The 20,658-nt window shown below is 34.6% G+C and overlaps 1 protein-coding gene across 8 annotated transcripts in view; it reads right to left on the bottom strand.

The window, feature by feature from the left end:
- Nucleotides 1-20,658, bottom strand: part of DMXL1 (Dmx like 1) — a 169,501-nt gene that overhangs the window by 102,146 nt on the left and 46,697 nt on the right. For all 8 annotated transcript variants that reach the window (XM_036903236.2, XM_036903234.2, XM_036903230.2 and 5 more), the window contains exons 6-15: nt 18,967-19,033; nt 17,694-17,872; nt 12,978-13,167; nt 11,669-11,837; nt 8,616-8,828; nt 6,271-6,506; nt 5,475-6,159; nt 5,273-5,394; nt 2,819-2,908; nt 2,645-2,741 (exon numbers count right to left, since the gene is read on the bottom strand). In XM_036903236.2, coding sequence (XP_036759131.2) covers nt 2,645-2,741; nt 2,819-2,908; nt 5,273-5,394; nt 5,475-6,159; nt 6,271-6,506; nt 8,616-8,828; nt 11,669-11,837; nt 12,978-13,167; nt 17,694-17,872; nt 18,967-19,033 — 2,048 coding nt within the window. The remainder of the gene's footprint in view (nt 1-2,644; nt 2,742-2,818; nt 2,909-5,272; nt 5,395-5,474; nt 6,160-6,270; nt 6,507-8,615; nt 8,829-11,668; nt 11,838-12,977; nt 13,168-17,693; nt 17,873-18,966; nt 19,034-20,658) is intronic.

Here is a 20,658-nt window from a genome sequence, read left to right on the forward strand (position 1 = left end):
CTTTGAGTATTTTCTGGGAAACTCTGACAATGAAGATAACAGGTTTTGAAAAAAAAAGAATTCTCTGAATATTTTAAGAAAAACTGGAAAAAAATAAGTAAAGAGAAAAAAGTAAGTTAAAAATTGAAGATTCATAGAAAATAAAATGCTGGAATAGATGAAGATCATAGCAAAACAACCTTAAGGAGAACAGAGAAATTCTTCAAAACGTCTTAAAAATCCTGCATTTTTAACGATATTAACATTGTTATTAATATTTTAATATATAAAAGGAGAAAGAACATTTTGTTAGTAAAAATAACCCTTTATTCTGTACCTAACATCTTTACTTCCATTTTTAGCATGTTTCTATCACTGTATTCAGAGGTTACCAAAGCAATGGGTTTTTGAACAGTTCATGATCCTCAAGAAAAATGACAGACTAAGTGAAAGCAGTATGGTAAGAAATTAGACATTCAACATAAAGTGCAGAACTCAAGGAGTACTTCTCAATGGAGAAGAAAAACGGAAAAAAGGTGGGAAAAAGAAAAAAATGCACAAAAAAAGTAATGAAAATAATCTGGAACAAGTACAGAATGCAGTTATTAATATTATGTGACACTTCATAACTGAGTTTTAAAGCAACCAGCACACACTATATGGTTGCTTTATAAGGAAAGTCATTTTTGAGTTTCGTTTGACTTTATTATTGAAACTGATGGCCAAGAGAATTTTGGCTTCATTTTGCTCTGTTTTCCTTTATGCAAAATAAAACTTTATACTGGGGGGAGGAGTTTAAGTTTAATGTAATTTTTAGACTGTTTAATTATAAAAGTATTTATAAGATATTTAGTCTTTAAATTATAACTTGAAGTTTTCAGTGACTGCTTTAATTCTAGATTCTACAAGGTCACGTTTCCATATATTCAAATTATCCATAACAGCCATCGATGCAAAGAGCACTCACATATTAATGATAAAATACATTTCCATTATTGTTTCTAAAAAACATAATTGATGACAAGGAGCCATGGATATACAATGCATAAATGACAGCCTCTTCAACAACTGGTGTTGGCAAAACTGGACAGCTACATGTAAGAGAATGAAACTGGATTAGTCTAACTCCATACACAAAAGTAAACTTGAAATGGATCAAAGACATAAATTTAAGTCATCAAACCATAAAACTCTTAGAAGAAAACATAGCAAAAATCTCCTGAATATAAACATAAGCAACTTTTTCCTGAACACATCTCCTTGGGCAATGGAAACAAAAGTAAAAATGAACAAATGGGACTACATCAAACTAAAAAGATGGTGTACAGCAAAGGACACCATCAGTAGAACAAAAGGCATCCTATAGTATGGGAGAATATATTCATAAACAACATATCCGATGAGGAGTTAACATCCAAAATGTATAATGAACTTGCATGCCTCAACACACAAAAAGCAAATAACCTCATTAAAAAATGGGCAGAGGATCTGAACAGACACTTCTTGAAAGAAGGAATTCAGATGGCCAATAGGCATGTGAAAAGATGCTCCACAGAGCTAATTATCAGGGAAATACAAATTAAAACACAATGAGAAATTACTTCACACCAGTTAGGATGGCCAAGTCTAAATGACAAGGAACAATAAATGCTGGCGAGGATACGGAGAAAGGGAACCCTCCTACACTGTTGGTGGGAATGTAAATTAGTTCAATGATTGGGGAAAGCAATATGGAAGTTTCTCAAAAAACTAAAACATCTGAAATACCATTTGACCCAGGAATTCCAGTCCTAGGAATTTACCCAAAGAGAACAAGTTCTCAGATTTAAAAAGACAGATGCACCCCTATGTTTATCACAGCACTATTTACAATAGTCAAGAAATGGAAGCAACCTAAGTGTCCATCAGTAGATGAATGGATAAAGAAGATGTGGTACATATACACAATGGAATATTATTCAGCCATAAGAAGAAAACAAATCCTACCATTTGCAACAACATGGATGGAGCTAGAGGGTATTATGCTCAGTGAAAATAAGCCAGGTGGTGAAAGACAAGTAACAAATGATTTCACTCATTTGTGGACTATAACTACAAAGCAAAACTGAAGAAACAAAACAATAGCAGACTCACAGACTCCAAGAAGGGACTAGTGGTTACCAAAGGGAGGAGGGTGTGAAGGGAGAGTGGGTGGGGAGGGAGGGAGAAGGGGATGGAGGGGTAATATGATTAGCACACGTGATGTAGGGATGGGGCACAGGGAAGGCAGTATAGCCCAGAGAAGACAAGTAGTGACTCTATAGCACCTTACCATGTTGATGGACAGTGACTACAATGGGGTATGTGTGGGGCCCTGATAATATGAGTGAATGTAACAGCCGCAATGTTGCTGATGTGAAAAGAAACCTTTACAGATTGTATATTAATGATATCTTATTTAAAAAAACATAATTGATGAACCCTTAATTTTTTCATATTTATTTCCTAGTTAAGAATAAAAAGACACTGGTATTTATAATAAATAATATCACACAACACCTACATAGGAAAATTTTAAGTTCAAGGAGATGAAACATCTTTATTAACTTTATTATTTATTTTTAATTTTTTATTAACTGCCTCACCTACTGACATAATATTTTTTATTACATAAAAAATTCTTTACCTGCATCAGATACATCTCTTCCCAGACTTTTCTTCTCAAGATGATTCAAAATGAAGTCCTCTTGAAAAACATGAAGCAGCTGGGTTTTTCTGCCTTGCTGAAAAATAAATACCAATATAAGTTGACATATATATTATTTACATAATGCTAAATGGCCAGAAAAATAATACTTACAAGTTTGGTAATAGGATCTAAAGCAATAATGCATCCTGGCCTGGCTGTTGACTGTTGGCTTACGATGTTAAACACTTCACCAACGTATTTCTGTTTTTAAAGAAATGGATATCTCTTTTATTAAACAATTAAATTCAGTAATAATTAATAACAAATAATGTGAAATTTTAGGCATAACATTAATAAGTATTTTCAAGTGAGGCTAAGAAAGTTCACAAGCCCCTTTCATTACACACATTCTAAGACTTTTACTAGGAATGAGTAAGAGTTAACAGCTCAAAGAAAGACAATGCTTGGTAACTGTTGGAGGGAAAAATATTTTATAACCATTAATGTGAAAGAGTGACTTTAATCTCATAGAAATGATCTAAGAATCAATGCTTTTTAAGCAGTACTCTGAGGTGAGAAGAAACAAGTTGACATACTGTCTATTTATACATGCTGATTTTTTAATCCTTTATGTTCTGACTGCTCTAGTCAAGGTCACATTGCTACATCCAATCTTGATCATATCTCATCTATCAGCATCGTTTGATCCTGATGATCACTCCCTTCTCCTTGAAATAATTTTCTTCGCTTGGTTTCCACTGCACACCATACTCACCCCACTTTTGACAATGGAACACCCCAGGATTCAATCCTTCCATCATTTCTACTTTATATCTATTCTGTATCTCAGTGATCTCATTCAGCTTCACGATTTAAATTTATATTCTGACCACTACTTATTTTCTATCTGCAGATTGGGTATCCCTCTAAACTCCAGACATTAGCCTATTGGTCTCTTGGATGTACATCAAACAGGCATCTCAAAATTAACATGTCCATATCCAGGCTCAAAATCTCCCGGATCCTCAAAATCAGGTACTCGTCCAACTTCTCATCTCAACTCAAAGCAACTTGCTAGTGTTGAGCCACAAACCTTGACAGTTATCCTCTCTTTCTCACATAAACCCCATATCCAGTCCACGCCTCACTGTTCAGTGTTGGAAGACAACCACATTTGACCAATTCTTACCATCTTTTATATTGCTACCACTTGCTACCTTTCTAAGCCCTTTGACTCTGTACTGGACTACTATAATAGTTCTGAATTGGTCTCTCTGATTCCCCTTCTGCTTCCCATGTCTAAACTATATAGAAACCAGACTGCTCCTTTTAAAATCTAAGTGAGATTCTGTCACTCTGCCATTCTTTTCATGGTTTCTATGTTACTCAAAGTAAAAGTCAAAGTTACGACAAAGGCTTATGAGGCCTCATATGACCTGGCCAGGCTAACTTTCTAACTTTAATCCTGAGTACTCTCCACTTCACTCTGCTCCAGACACAAGAGCCTCTTTACTAATTCATTACACACCAAACGTGCTCTGGTTTCAGGATCTTTGCACAAGCTGTTCCTCTTCCTGGAATACTCTTCCTCTAAATAGTCACACAACTAGCTTCTTCATCTCCTTCAGATCTTTACTCAAATGGTACCTTTTCTATGAGGATTTCCCTGACAAGCACCTTACTTGGTATTCCCTACTACTCTGCAATGCTAATTCTCTCCATAGTTTTTATTAATATCTTTTTATCCTTCTCCCCTATATCCCTTTAGAATATGACTTCAGATTTTTGTCTATTTTGTTCACATCTAAGTTCCCAGAATTTAAAACAATTCCTGAAAAACAAAAGGCCTTCAATAAATATGTTTCTATTATCATACTATATATGTGTTTTTAAAAACCTGGCATTCTGTAAAACCATGCATTAAAAATAACTTAGGGGAAAAACTGAATTGGAGCAGATCACTGACACCTATGCAATTCTCTAACCAGAACATTAATAAAAACATTAATTGGTAACTGAGAAGATGGCTTGAATCTCCTAAACAAGAAGTGTAGTAGGGCTGACGGTTACACCTCAGGGGATATTTTAAAACACCAAAACCAAATGAATAGAAACACTGGCTGCTAGAGGCACTGAGACAAAGTAGTGGTGGACTGCTATTAGCTGGGCACAGGAAGAAGTGCCACCTATCAAAAGACAAAAGCTTTGCAGTGGTGTTGATAGGATTCCTAACTCCATTGCAACCAAGCTGAGTGCTTTTTCTTCCTTGATTAAGATTAAAATTTCACTGTTACTTCAGCTCCCCTTGCCTACACACAACTGAAGGTTACGAACCAACATAATTTCCACATTATACTGTCAGTAGTACCTATTTATCCCTTAGCAAAGAAGTATTACAGAAACACATATTGTAGGACACTGGACTCTACTTTTGGAATGGATGAAATAAATGGTCTCTTTTTAAAGGGGCTTACAATCACTGTAAGGATACAATGCAAATGTGAAAAAATGAAATAAATAAAAAATATACAGGTGTATTATAAATTATGTCACAATTCTAGAACATACCCAATAAATATAAATTAAGTGACGATAAATATCATGTTTTAAAAACCATTTACTTACAGAAATTTCAGGATTGGAAAGCTCATATAGAAGTTTCTTGGCATCAATAACTGCTTCATATAATCTCAGATACTGTCCATCACTTGCTACGAAGCATGCACTAGGAGAGTTGCAGTATGCACCTACAAAGTATTTACAAACATTTAAAATTTAACCCTTAAGTGATAATGTCAGAAAACATAAGTTTCTTGAGAATGCTTACCTAAACAGTAGCTGGGTATAAGAGTGGGCAGCCATGCCACATTGGAAAATGCAGAAACATGAAGAGAATTAATCCGGGCAAGTTCAGAAACACCTCCAGAAAAAGACAATGGTCCAACTGGATCAACCCTCCAAAGAATAAGCTCACTATAAACTGCATTAGGATCCTGAAATGCCACATCAATGGTGCTTTTATTCTGTTGTGCCAAAGAACATTCTTCAGTATTTACAGCATCATAAAGTTGCTTTTCGTTATCAACATCTGGTGTCCTTAATGCATTATGGTGCGATGTTGTAAGCAATAATGGTAATACTGAGTGGCAAGCTAAATCATTAAGATGAAAACGATGACCACAATATCTGGATTTGTGAGAAATACTCAGAACTGTAGAAAAAGCAGATTCCTCAGCAAAACTGACCAGCCACTGATTCAGAGAGCCATCAGCATGCTTTGAAATCATCATAACATTTGGAGTAAAAATACTTAATTTTAAACTATTAGTTGATTTATTGTGACCAGAAGAGATAAGCATTGATGTAGAACGTGTGAGGCTTGAGGGTTTTTGTTTCCCTTGCTGAATAGCCAAGTCAACGTTCTTGGTACAGGCATACATCACTATGCTTTTACAGAGAGAGTTTGCATCACCTGTAGGGAAAGCTACAGGAATTCTGGAAACAAAGGACACCTAGAATTAAGAAAGTGAGTATTAGAACACATGAAATTACATAAACAGTTATTATAAAACAATATCCAAATTGAACTAGAAGTAGCTCTCCAGCCAACATAATAATAGTACCTGAACTTGACGAAACATACCAGGCTGGTATTCATCCAGCCAATCCACATGCCAAACCAGCAAAGAACCATCCATGGGATGAATACTAAACAGCATGTCTGCATTTTTACTCCATTCACACAGAAGTACTTCAATCTGGTGATTAGTGATAGCTGCTGGTAATGGCACAAAACTTGAGTTTGGTACCGTTTTATCACCACCCAATTCCTTCTTTTCATCAATACCATCATCCGTTTCTATAAGCAAAAGGGTTCATGAACCAAGATGTAACTATAAATTAAGAAATATCCTTATATATGCAATCAGGATGAATAACATAATAGTTTTCATATAAATAAGAAATGGGCTCCCCTTTAAAAATAACTTTGCTCCAGGAATAAAAGGCCACTGGAGTTAACTTAATAATCAGAAGGCTCAATAATCAGAAGTTAATTCGGTAATAGAGTTAATTCAGTTTTATTTGTTTGAAAATGAGTTAGTGCATTAATAGTAGAAGGACTAATACTGGACTGGAAAATCGGTAAACTGATTTCTAAAGAAGAAGTACCACAATTAACTGCTCAGAAGTAAGACAAACCTCTTCTTTGGACCTTAGTTTTGCTCATGGTAAAATGAAGGAGTTGCATCTGGGGCTACAAATCTGGACTGAATTTTTTAAATATATTATTGGAATATAATTTGCACATTCTTCATAATGGAGATTTATCCAAACCTGAATCTGTTACACTAGCTATCCTCTAGATGTATGCACTTCCAACCGATATGACATCTTAAAGAAACCATTTTAAAGGAATACATTTATACACCCTATTTCCAGATTTCCTTCAATATACAGGTAATTAAAAATAAGCTGGTATGCCAAATTATTAATATAGATAAATATATATATATTCTGACTTGTATTTCAAAATCCTGTCCCCTTCACCTGGTTAGGAATATAGAGCTTTTCTTAAAAGAAGACTCACAAAAGATGTAAGACTGTCTACCAGATTTAAAAAATTAGTCAAGACATGCAAATCATTAAGAAAAAAACTCAACAGAAAGTTAGGCAAAGGGCATGAAGAGGAAAACTACAGGAAGGGCTAAGTAATTCTGTTCAAATTGCTTCAAGAATATGTCAAGTAAAACAAGATGCCATTTTCCCCATATCAAGTGGCAAAAAGGTAATATAGTGAACAATCCAGTGTTGACAAGGATGTGAAAACAGGTTATTTGGATCATTTATAAAGAGATATTGTACTCCCTGTTAGAGAGAATACAAATTGGTAAAACATTTCTGGAGAGAAATTTGGCAGAAGTTACTGAAATTTAATATGTTTACCCTCTCATGTAATTCCACATCTGGGAATCTACCTTACAGAAAAATTCACAGAGATGAAAAGATCCGTCATAGTACCATTATCAGTATAGTGAGAAACAACTTAAATCAATTTCAGTGTCTATCAAGGAGGAAATGCTAAAGTTTTCTTTTGACACAAAATATTCTGAAGCTGTTAAAAATAACAAAACAGAGAAGAACTCATTGCAGAACACTGTTTTTGTTTAAAAATGAACTCCTATAACTTAAAAAAAACTGCTTATATACATACATTTGTATGAGCATAGAAAAGAATAAATCTGGAAGGTTACCCATCAAACTTAACAGTGGGGGAACTTCATACCTATCTGTGTTGTTTGATACTAAAACAAAACTTTTTAAAAACAAAAACATGTATGAACAACAAACTGTAGCAGAGATGGCTAGCTGGCCACCACACATTCATGTTTCACAGTCCTTAGTACAGAAGGGCTATCAAGTCAGAAGCTACATGGGGCCTGTGATCAGTCTTTGCCAATGAAACAAGAGTAGAGAGGGATGTGCAATTCTATGTCAACAAAGTTGAGAAACAGCTATACCTCATCTTTGCCCTCACTCTCCCCTGACTGAGGCTGAAAATAAAGGAGTTTAAGGACCTAGGATAATGTTTCTCAAACTTTCGTACATAACGAATCACCTGGGACTTCATTAAATTGCAGATTCTTGTTCAGTAGCTCCAGGTGTAGCCTGAGTTTGCATTCCTAACAAGCTCCCAGGTAATGCCAACTCTGCTAATCTCACAGTCTAAGTAGTAAGCACCTAGTGGCTGACAACACAGGAGGCAGAATCCTGAGTTCCTGTGTCACCATGCAGAAAGAAGAAAGCCACCTGGACAAGGAACATATATACTGGATTATTAAACTAGCTGATCAAATAAGTATTATGCCATTGCATTTTGAAGTTTATTTGATAACACTGTTACCCTACTATAAAAATCTTTGTTATTTTGAACAGAACTTTGTGTTTTTTATCCTTCTTAAAGATTTACCTTCATCAGATTTTACATCTGCTTGATTAGAGTCTTCTGCACTGGCTTCAGAAGATGGATGGTCAAAACTTTTTCTAAGTTGTTGTAAAAAGACTTCCATGGACAAAGTAAAATGCAACTCTTTATTGTTTAGCCAGTGTACCACAAAAGGCCCACTCTTCTCTTCATTTTCACTTAGACTTAGAGACGTAATAGAAGGAAGAAGTGGAATGTCTATAAAGAACAATAACAAAAGAAACCCCCAATTAATATTTCTATCATTCTAGCATACAAAACATTGAGGTTCCATATTTTTATTATTAGCTGTCACATTTTTCCGTAAACCTCTGTAATACATTTTATTTAACCTATAAGGCAACCAACATGGTTCCCACAATTATTACTGAAAACACACCTAAATGGTAAATTTAATATACCTATTATAAAGGAGATAAAATTACATATTCTAGGTCATACAACGTAAGTTACATATACATAGATATCTGTTTTTTTAATTCTAAAAAACATTCTCATTAAGAAACACACCTATAATTTCAATACATGGTAACAGGAAATGTTTCTTAATTTATACACAAACTTTAGTAAGAAACATAGTTTAACCTGATCTACAATGGAAAATGCCATCATTATGATGTCAAAGGAACTAGTGATATATTTATCTCAACAGCAACATCTTCCTTTTCATTTAGTAGAGTGACCTATTAGCTTTTTAATGACTCTTTCATCTAATCCTAAAATAGATGCTGCTTATGAAGAACGAGTTGGAAGTATGAACCTGAGGTTCCCTTATACTCAAGAAAGGCATTCAAGAAAAAACAAATCAGCTAAAAAAAAAAACTGCTCCTTGATATTACTTTTGATATAACTGATAAATTATGTATACTGAAGTACAAAATCAGAGTAAACTGTGACAAACGATAATCCCTAATTACCAGAAGTGAAGAAAAAATTGTTTATCATATTAAACCAAATGCAAATCTAGCTCATGCTAGCTGGTGTCTGCTGAACAGTAAAGGCTGGAATGGATTTAGGCAATATAAACAATTTTCTCCAGAAGCAATCTACTGATTTTCTTTTAAAGGAAGGATAAATCAATTGAATTAATTATCTGTTCAAACCATGGGTCTATTGCTGAAAACCAACAGTAACAGTATTATAGGGAATGAATGGTAAAGGAAAGGATAAAAGAATCTTTCTGTCCCTTCTACTGGAGGTGGGTTCTAAGAGTTGATAAGATACATCCAGTCTAAGAGTTGTGCTTATAACCATACATTCATTAGTACAGTTGTTTGATTAGTGTTTATCCCCCTGCCTGATTATATGCTTCATAAGAGAAGCAAGGATCACACCTGTTTTGATCACCACCTCCAGTTCTTACACTGGCACTAATTAAACACTCAATAAAAGCCTTGAGGGACTGAAGTGTCAAATCCCACTGTTCCTAGGTAAATATACAACAGTGCCAAGTTTGAGAGAATAACCCCAAGAATCCTAATAGGTAGGATTTTCTGATTTTTAACTTAGAATCAACCCCAAAAATACCACCAATGTCTCTAAGAAACTACATTTAGCTTAACTTAGATGTTAAGTACACAAGAAGGAGGGTCTAATGCTGGCTTTTAGCAGAAGTGTACTAGCTAAAAAGAAAGTCACAGTTCTTGTCTCCTGATCTCACTCAAAGAATTTGACTGAAGTAATTTTTTAAGAGAAATCTTCATGGAAAGCATGTAGGAACTAGAACTAAGAGAACATGCTTTCAGGAGTTCCTCTCCTGTATCTATTTGTAATAATGGACAAAAATAAGTGAAGCCAAATCTGAGAGTCTGGCCTTGCATAAGAAACACAGACAGCATTCAGAAAGTTCATTCCAACAGATCTAATTTAGGGAAAGGAATTCTACATAGCATCTAATCAAACTGCTAATAATATTTTTTGCTTTGATTTGCTTTATATGCATGGATTTTCCTTAGGGACCTACAATCTAAAGAAAGCTTCTAGAGTTTTCGTTATTGAAAGGTAGTCAAGGGGATGCTATGTTGGAAGTTAGTTTCTTTTTCTGTAATTTTCAGCCTTTTCTGTTAAACTGAGAATTCAAGCTTTCTTTATTCTCAAAATACAGTCCTTTACTCAGCAGAGATTTTCAAAATTATTGTACTGACCTTAGAATTGCCTCTGAGTATTACAACCACTGTCAATGTATGGTTTTGATAAAGGTTAATGGCATTTCCCAAGCCTATATAATTTTTTAAATATAAATAATCTAATATTTATATTAAAATACTACTACAAATCCAGTATGCTGTATGGAAATAGGTCATCCTTAATTTATACTTAGGAATTATCCCCAAAACTCATCAATAGTGGTTATCTCCTGCCGGGAAGGACCAGGGTGTGATAGAGATTAAAGGAGGCTTTTATTTTTCTCTTTCTATACCGATGGCATTTATCATGTACAAATACTGTTTCAAACTTTTTTCCCAGTAATACTCTAAAGTTGCACTTTAAGTGCCCACCTTAAGCAACCACTTAGTTTTTAAACTCCCAAGAAATATTTATTAAAATGATGAATACTTAAATCTTCCCAAACATAGATCCAGATGTTCTAGATCTTTCAATCTTATAGTACATATTTGACTGTAGAGGTAAGTTTCTTAATTCTTTCAGTTGGAATGCCTACATATTGCTTCCTATTTCTGAAATTGCTCTAAAGATTAAATACTAAACAAAATGATTTTATTTTAACAACTATATAATAATTATAAAATACTACACTGTGGTGTTAACCTCTATGCTAAGTATTAGCTCAAATCTCAATATGTGAATAAACTAATAATCTCAATGACTTATCAAGATTGGAAATCACACACTAAACCATAGCCTTAAAAACAAATAAGTAAACAAATACTTCTTTTCATGTAACCAATAAGCTGGCTATAATGAAAAATTAACCAAGAAAGTTCCCTCTGACTTTTTACTTGTACAGAAACTAAAGTACAACTTGTTTGTTATAAATTCAGTCCACTCAATTCCAAAAAACATTTGTGCTTCAGTACCTGTGGCTGGGTTGATACTGGCTGCAATGTGAAAGTGGCAGAGTGCATTGGCATGCAGTGAGGTGTTCCTGTGGACATGATGAGGATCCTGCTGGTGTGGCATGTATCCCGTATGTGCTACAAGGGCAAGTGATCTCCTCCGGCCTCTACAAAAATGTCTCAGATTTACCTGTGTGAATAAAAACAAGGTAAAAATAATGTCTATATGTCACAAACATGTATGGATAGGTTATATAATGAATGTTAGTCATTACACATCCTATTTCAGATGAGTTTATATGTACAAATATCTTTCAGCACTTTTGTACAGCATGTTTAAAACAGAAAGAATAAGCTCAGTACTTGAACTGTATGACTCTTAACCATCCAACAAGGCTTTGACATTTTTATTTAATTTTCTGATAACTTTCTCAACTTAAAAGTTTACAATAATGTGCCTATGGATAATGATGTCTGTGTATACCATTCTCTTAGTATCCACAGTTTATTCCCTATGGCCACAAGGCATTAAGTAATTACCTTCACACATAATATTTTATAATTTGCAAAGCACTTTCAGAGATCATCTCATTTGACCCATAACAGTGCAAATACTGTTTTTTTTCATCTTTCAAATGATAATATAGTTTACAGAGAACTCAAGGTCACCTAAAAGCAGAAAGAGAGTTTTCAAATTCCTAGTCAGACTTCATTCAGCTAATAGTATACATAAGCACTCTATTGGTCACTGAGTCTCCTTGCAATATGTATTTAATTACATTCTGAGCCATTAGAAAAATAGCTGTTCCATAATCATACAAAGAATTCAAAGACAAATCATTTTTTGGTCACTTACTGTTTTCAATAGCAAGAAAAAAATAAGAAGAATTTGTATTACTAGTCTATGTTCAATTGGCCTAAACATCAAAAACTGTCTTTACTTCCACACTAATTAGTAAAATAAACACTTCAAGTTCTGTGGAGATTCTAAAAACAGAAATACATCTGGTAAACTGTAGAAAAGAATCTGATAATTATGACAGTATGAACACCAACGCCCAAAGAAATAAAAAACTAACTTATTTTTACAGTCAAATCCTTGCATTCTCAGATTTTAATTTGCTTTATGTTATTTAGCTAAGTCGGTGTAATCATCCCTTCATCAATTAACCTAATCCGAACTATATTGAAAATTTTTCTGAAAACTGTTTTCTTAACAAACATATTTTTTCACTACTACGTATGACTTTGAATGTTAATTAGAATGAATGTTACAAAAAAGCTAATGTTTTATAACTTGCAGGAAATGACATCTAACAAAAACACTCACATCTAAAGCATTTTGAACTCGTTCTTTACTGGAAGCATTTCTCTTGAAGTTATTTATTAAATTAATTGGTTCAGTCCAATGGTTGCAGTCACCTCCATATAGCAAGCAATCATTTGGTAAAAATGTCTCTACCCAAAGACGACATACATTATCTTTGCAGCAAGTCAACAGTACATTACATACAGAAGCCCTAAGAGATAAAATGATTTTAGAGACAGAAATAAAATTTCACAACGTATCACATTTTACAGTGTTTCAATAATTATTAAAATGCATACAACTAAGACACTACTGAAGAAAATGTCAATATACATTTATGTGACATTTAGTCAAAACCATTACAATTGAGTATTTTATTTCATCACAGCAAATGCTTGCTAACCTATTTCTTTTCTGGCAGCCTAGAATTCAGTAGTTCTCTTTTCAACAATCTAAGATTCTTCTTACATCTAAAGAACAAAGACAGATCATGCCATAATCCTTCAGTTAATAAGAAAAAAACTTACACCTATTAAAGTTTTCTGATTTATTCAGTGGATGTTTATTCGAATTATTTCATAAAGTTTCATTTTGGCTTCCTGTAAAGGTATATGCACACTGGTCACTAACAAGCTACAGTAACTATTTAGTAGACTTACTCTTTCAATGCCTAAAATATGCCAAAAGCAGTGAAGTACAAGAATAGAAAGTCCATGAAAAAATAAAAACTAGTTACCTCCTTCCCTGGTCATTCTTGACTTTTAGTGAATTTACTGACTTGCCACCCAGAAAAATAAAAGCAAAATCAATTATGTATGTGTTAGTAACCCCAAGAGCATTATCAAGAGGTCAAAGGCTGAAACCCTATCAACAAAGACTACCTTCTATCAGATAACTCAGCAAATTTAGAAAAAAAACAAGTTACAATATCCTGTAGTAGACACTTACTCAAACATATTTTAAAAAAGAACATAAGTTTCTATGAAGTAATTCAGTAAATTTAAAAAATCAAAATATTCTATAGTAGTCAACATATGTTTGTTAAATCTATCTACCTAATTAAAAAGGAAGAACAAAGGGAAAGAAAAGGGAGAACAGAAAGCTTCCTCTTGGTCGCCTCCCATTTCAGCTTCCCTCCTCGGCTCTCTCACCGCCCTCCCACCCTCCCTCACCTTGGTGTCTACTCCCTGCCTTTGTTCCCTTTCCACCCAACTCTCTGGCCTTCTCTCTGCCCCACATTTCTGTTTCTCAGCTTCTGCAGACCACCCTCCCTTTCCACCTCTCCCCCCTTCCTAGGGTCCCTCCTTTCTTTCCAAACCCTGTTTCTCTCTCCTTTTCCCAATCCTCATGCTTCTCCCTCACTCTTCCTCCTCCATTTTTTCCCCTCTTATTTCTCTATCCCCCTCTGACCTTCTCCTGTCCTCCTTCTCTCTTAATTTCTGTCTAGTACATTCACATACACACAGGCAGTGGCATGAGATTAAAAGTTAGCAAATAGAAACATAAGAAAATACATCAAAAAGGAAACATGAAAAGTTTGAAGTTCATAGTGCCTATTGGTACTGGCAGAATGGGAAGGCTTATGAAGGAAGGGCAGAGGGTCGGAGACTAATGGGCTGAACAGACACAGTCAGAAGAGGCATAAGAACTTAGGTAAAAGTAACAAAGCAAGCGAGAAAAGTGCACATCTCTGAAACATGAAGAAGACCCAGGAGCATGGGTGACACCAGGTGATTCCCTGTAGGATAGGCCTTATAGATATTCAGTGTAAATAGCTGGCAGGTAGTATCAGCAGGGCATGGAAGAAATAACCTGATCCATCTGAAGCATTTCTATGGCAATAGTGCCCTTCCTCACTTCTTCACTTAGAGTATCTTATTCTTTTTTCAATGGCATGTCATATTCAGGTATAGTCAAAAAGAAAAAGGTACAACTTTATAGAAGGCACACATGTGATAAAATGTCTGCAATACCAGTCCTATTGTGATGTAATAACAGACTAAGATGGTTTTAAAACTAGTTATCTAGAACCAACTTTTGGAAGATTTTGGAGGATACAATTAAACTCCCTGCCTGTCTAACATTTCATCAATTTTTAAGCAGCAAAAAAGTATATGCTTATTACAAACACTGCCCCATTCTTTCTCAAAGCCAGCAGTCCAGCAGTCCCCTTGCATAAACTATTACCATTTGCTTGAGCATTTTAATTTTATGTGAAAGACAAAGCACTTGTATCACCCAGTAAAGATGTCATATTAGAAAGAACAATGGATTTTGATGAATCTCTCCCATCAGAGAGTCAGCCTTCCCACTCTACACCTGCCAGCTCTTGGTGAAAAAAACTGAAAACCATAAGAGCTCAGGAAGATTAGCTGGTTCTTAAATGATATGGATCCAAACAGGAAATTCTGGAAAGACTAAAATTCCCTAAAAGATACTGTAACAGAAAATTTGAGTTCTATATCACAATGTGCTATGCTGTAGAATTTAGCTGATGAAAGATAAAATGAACATAGGCAGAAAAAAACCTGGTATGTCTTATTGCTGTCATCAGACATTTGTTATGGCCTGGTTTAAGGCAGCTGCCTCTGCCTCCACTGTGATCACGTTTGCTAGCACTGAGGGAACTAGGTCAGGAGCAGACGTGTATTTCAAAAGATGCAATACTTCAGAACACTCTTTTTAAATATTCTGCTGGTCTAATCCAGTGCAACTGAAAACACCTGGAAATCAACCTCTAAAATGATGTAATCTTCAGATCTAAATGGTTCACAGTTTGGGATGACAGCTATTTTTATTGGGGCCATTTACAATATTTAAAAGGAAGGTTGTATGTCACAGCTCATTCTATTCTAAACACATTTTTATGTGTGTGGGCAATGGTCTCAGAGGTACTAGAGCAATAGTTCTCAAAGTGAACCTGTGTGAAGATTCTTTTTTCTTTTTTTTGGGCGGGGGTAAAATGTTTTATTATCCAGTTTGTTCTCCCAGGGATAGGTTGAGCTCTAGAATTACATCTGCATCCAATAGTCTGCAGGTCTGTAATCGTCTTTTTTTTTTTTTTTGAGAGGGCATCTCTCATATTATTGATCAAATGGTTGTTAACAACAATAAAATTCTGTTTGGGGGACTCAATGCACAATCATTAATCAACCCCAAGCCTAATTCTCAACAGTCTCCAATCTTCTGAAGTGTAACGAACAAGTTCTGACATGGTGAACAAGTTCTTACATAGTGAATAAGTTCTTACATGGTGAACAGTGCAAGGGCAGTCATATCACAGAAACTTTTGGTTTTGATCAGGCATCATGAACTATAAACAATCAAGTCAGATATAATTATTCATTTGATTTTTATACTTGATTTATATGTGAATCCCACATTTCTCCCTTATTTTTTTTTTTTTAATAAAATGCTGAAGTGGTAGGTAGATGCAAGATAAAGGTAGAAAACATAATTTAGTGCCTTAAGAGGGCAAATGTAGATGACCGTGTGTGAAGGTTCTTTTGCCAACAATATAGACTGTCCACACTACTTTCCCTTAGGCCAAAGACTGACTCATCCTCCTAACAATAGACTCATTCCTGTTCCTAGAGAATCCTATTCCTATGCTTTACTAGACTGGAGGGCTGGGGTAGGAAGAACAGAAATAACTACACTAGAAAGTAACTAAAAAATCTAGGTATAACAATGACAGATACAAGTTATTATACATTTGTCCAAACCCACAGACTGTACAAAGCCAAGAGGGAACTGTAAACTATGGACATTAGATGGTAAACATATGTTGATGTAGGTTCATGAATTGTAACAAAGTTAACATTCTGATCAGGGATGTTGATAATGGGTAAGGCTGTGCCTGTGAGAGGGAAAAAGGGGATATGGGAAATCTCTGTTCCTTCTCCTCAATTTTGCCGTGAACCTTAAACTGCTCTAAAAAGCCCAGTCTTAATATAAAAAAATTTTTTTCTTAATCTCAGTATATCCTGCTGGCTCAGAGAGCAAAACTGAAGTCAACAAATGATCCAGGTATATTACCAAAGATCAGTTTAGAACATCTCAGATGACAAAAGGTAAGGAACAAACTGTATTGCTCCAAGCCAGGCCAAATTGAAAATGGTCTCTATAACTTACTAAATATAGACAAAAATTCAATGGGATATCAAATCTTGCAAGGACTACAGGTAAGAAAGGAAATATTAACAGGTGTGCTTGTGCGTGCACGTGGAGGTTGAACAACTACCAACTTCAGAGTATTATAATGTATTAACCCCACTCCCTTTTCCTCAAAGATGTTGGATACAGTTAAAGAAATGTTTGAGGTCTCATGGTACATCCTCTCAATAAAGCTGTTTTGGTATTCTTAAAAGGAAAGCAGAGGAGATACACATAGAATGTGCAAGATGAGGGACTGAAATGTGAAGAAGTCCATGCAAATGGCAATATGGAGAATGACTGAGATGAAAGAATTGGATACAAAACACAGAGAAGAAAAAGATGCACAACTCTTCACTTAAAAACATCTGCTCTGGAGGTAAATTATTCTTTCATATGGCTCTCCTCTTGTCAATCATAGTTGACCCATGGCCAGAGGTCTGCAGAACAAGGACTAGCTAATATTACTTGAATCTTCATAGGTAAAAGACCTGTGTCTATGGGTTCTCAAAAAGTAAAAACAGTTAAAGTCACAAAGATGATACTCTCTTAATACATGGGAAAAATGACCAATCTACTGACCTAGGCATGTATTTGCTTGTTTTACGCCAGGAAAATCCATTTACAGCTCGAGGATGGGCCAGATATACAAAAGAAAAGTCAATTTCTCCTTGGGATTGTTTTTCTGAACTTGTATCTGGAGAGGTAACAGCTGTCCGCCAATTTTCTATATTATACCATACCTTTAAAAGACAGTCGTCCTAAGAAAAAAAAACAAAACAGAAAAATATCCAGATCAGAATTAATTAAAGGTTAATAAGTCAAATAGCATACATAAGATTTTTTTCCCCATTACAGGAGCTTAGGGATGGGAGAAGGAGCTGGGCATGGAGAAACTGAGAAGAAAACCTCTGATTCTCGTACTTTTCTCTTAGTATTATTTAATTGTGATTTGAGAATGAAGGTGTGTGAATATGTTTATTTTGAAAGGATAAGGAAAATCCTAGTTACTAAGTAGTACAGAAAATGGAGTCATTCAGGAAAGAAACATGAAGTTAAGGGTTTCTTTTTCACCACTTAGCTGTGTATCAGTAAGAAAGCACTACCACTAGCAGACTTACAAAGATCGCTCATTTTTAAAAGCACAGGACAGTTTTCAGGAATATGAGCATTCAAAGAAAATGTTGAGAATTATAATAGTTAACAACTACTATTATATAAAATATTTTAAGTATAATCAAAATTGCATCTCCTAATTTGGTAAGTAAAGGAAGAACAAGGGAAACCAGAATGCACCATGTTTTGCTCTTAGACTATAACCTCATTGCCACCCGCAAAGTCAGTCAAATAAACAACTCCACTTCTCTCCTAAAAAAGCATCACTGAGGATTTAGGTATCTCACATTCTTAGTCTGCAGAAGGCTCTGAGCCTTGGGAATAATTTCAGACTATTAGTTACGTATAAACCGCTCTGGGAACCAATGATTCAATAAAATAATTTGAAAGAAATACATTTTTCTGAAATCAACAGGTAATAACAAAGAAAATGATTACAAATGTCATTCTAGAAAGTCTGTAAATTCTTATATTTGCTTAGAAAGATTAATTACTCGCCCAAAATCAAAAAAATCGGTAAATGGCAGATTTATACCCAGATCTACATTTAAGCCTATGGTGTTTCAATTCTACCATACTGTCCTTCAACACAATAAGTTAGCCAATTTTTTGCTATTTAACATTTTTAATAGAAAACATTTTCAACTTAAATAAATAAAAGAAAGAAGCTGGTTAATGCTTTTGAATTTTCAGGAAGAAACCATATATACAATTCGGCAATAGCACGTTCACAAATTACCTTCCCAGCAGTGGCAAAAAATTCTCCATCTGGTGAAAATTTCATTAAATGAACTTGGGAAGCAGTCCTGTAAATTAAACAGATAAGGAATAATTTTCAAAGCAAATTAAATGACAGAGAAAGTGGTATTACTTCTCTAACATGTATTCAGAAATTTGTTTCAAATAGAAAATTTTGTGACATGTTTCACACTAACTTTTAAACATATCTCATAATATACAATAAACAGAAAAATTTTAATTACATACAATTTTTTAAAATGTAAAAATATCCATGCATAAGATTCCTGCAAGGAACAACCTGTCAGTCTTTAATGCTTAAAATGAAGGAGCTGTAGCTCACATTCCCTGAGGATGTGAAAGAAAAAGGTTTCATTTTTTTATTCTGGAAATCTGATTTCCAGAGCCCTAGATATCTTTATTCCAAAATACATTTTCATTAAATCAATATTTTTAAATGAGTGCTACTTTAAGCATTTGCCCAATTTATGTTTGGGTTAATGGTGGCCTTGCAACCATCATAGATTCAGCCTGCCAGCTTCTCCTATTACTTGGTGCACACTTGCCTTTTCTTCTCTGTGGAGCTTTGGCTCATTTTCCCTCATCACCTTCCCTTCTAGCTACCCTTAAATGCTGGTCTTAAGAAACCCCTTACCATTGATTTCCTTTTCTTTACCCAAGTTCATACTTATGAATGAAACTAAATTTATTTGTAAAGCAGGCCAAAGAGGAATTGTGTCACAGATCATTTCAAACACGAATAACATTTTTTCTTGATTTCAAGTATAATAAGTACATAACAGAAAATGTTGATGCAGAGGTATGAAAAGAAAAAAATGAAATGATCTATAGTTTCACCAATATCACAATCACACCCACTGCCAGGCAAAAGCACTGTTAACATTTTAATACACAGACTTCCAAACCCTTCTCTCCACCCTCCCTATCTAGTTTCTGTGGGACAGTGTTAAGGGAGGAGGATGGAAACTAAGGTCATATTTACAATTTGCTTTGTACTAAAGATTTGAAAAGATCTCATGAACATGTTTACATATCAATATGTATAGATGTGCATTATTTCATTGGCTTAAATTATTCCATGACACATATATGCAATGGGTGAAAATAATTCACTCTAGTTTTCTCAGTTTTGCTGCTACAAAAAAAAAAAGTGGTGCAATGAACATTCTCGCACATGCATTTTCATACATCTAATTAATCCTACGGATATCCTTAATACAAATTATTAAAAGTGCCTGTCTTCATATTTGTGACCCTGTTTCCCCTATGGTCTTCTCAAAACAACAGCAACAGCAGTCCTTTTAAAAGGGAATCAGAAATTCAGCAAAGTTGCAGGATATACAATTAATACAGAAATCTGTTGCATTCCTATATACTAACAATAAACTAACAGAGAAATCAGGGAAACAACTCCATCTACAATTACATCAAAAAGAATAAAATACCTAGGAATAAACCTAACCAAGGAGGTGAAAGACCCTGAAAGCTACAAGACACTCTTGAGAGAAATTTTAAGACACCAAAAAATGGAAATTTATCCTGTGCTCACAGATAGGAAGAATTAATACCGTCAAAATGGCCATCCTGCCTAAAGCAATTTACAGATTCAATGCAATCCCTATCAAAATACCAACAGCATTCTTCAGTGAACTGGGATGAATAGTTCTACAGT

Source organism: Manis pentadactyla, chromosome 13, assembly GCF_030020395.1.
Source record: "Manis pentadactyla isolate mManPen7 chromosome 13, mManPen7.hap1, whole genome shotgun sequence".
Taxonomy (NCBI): domain Eukaryota; kingdom Metazoa; phylum Chordata; class Mammalia; order Pholidota; family Manidae; genus Manis; species Manis pentadactyla.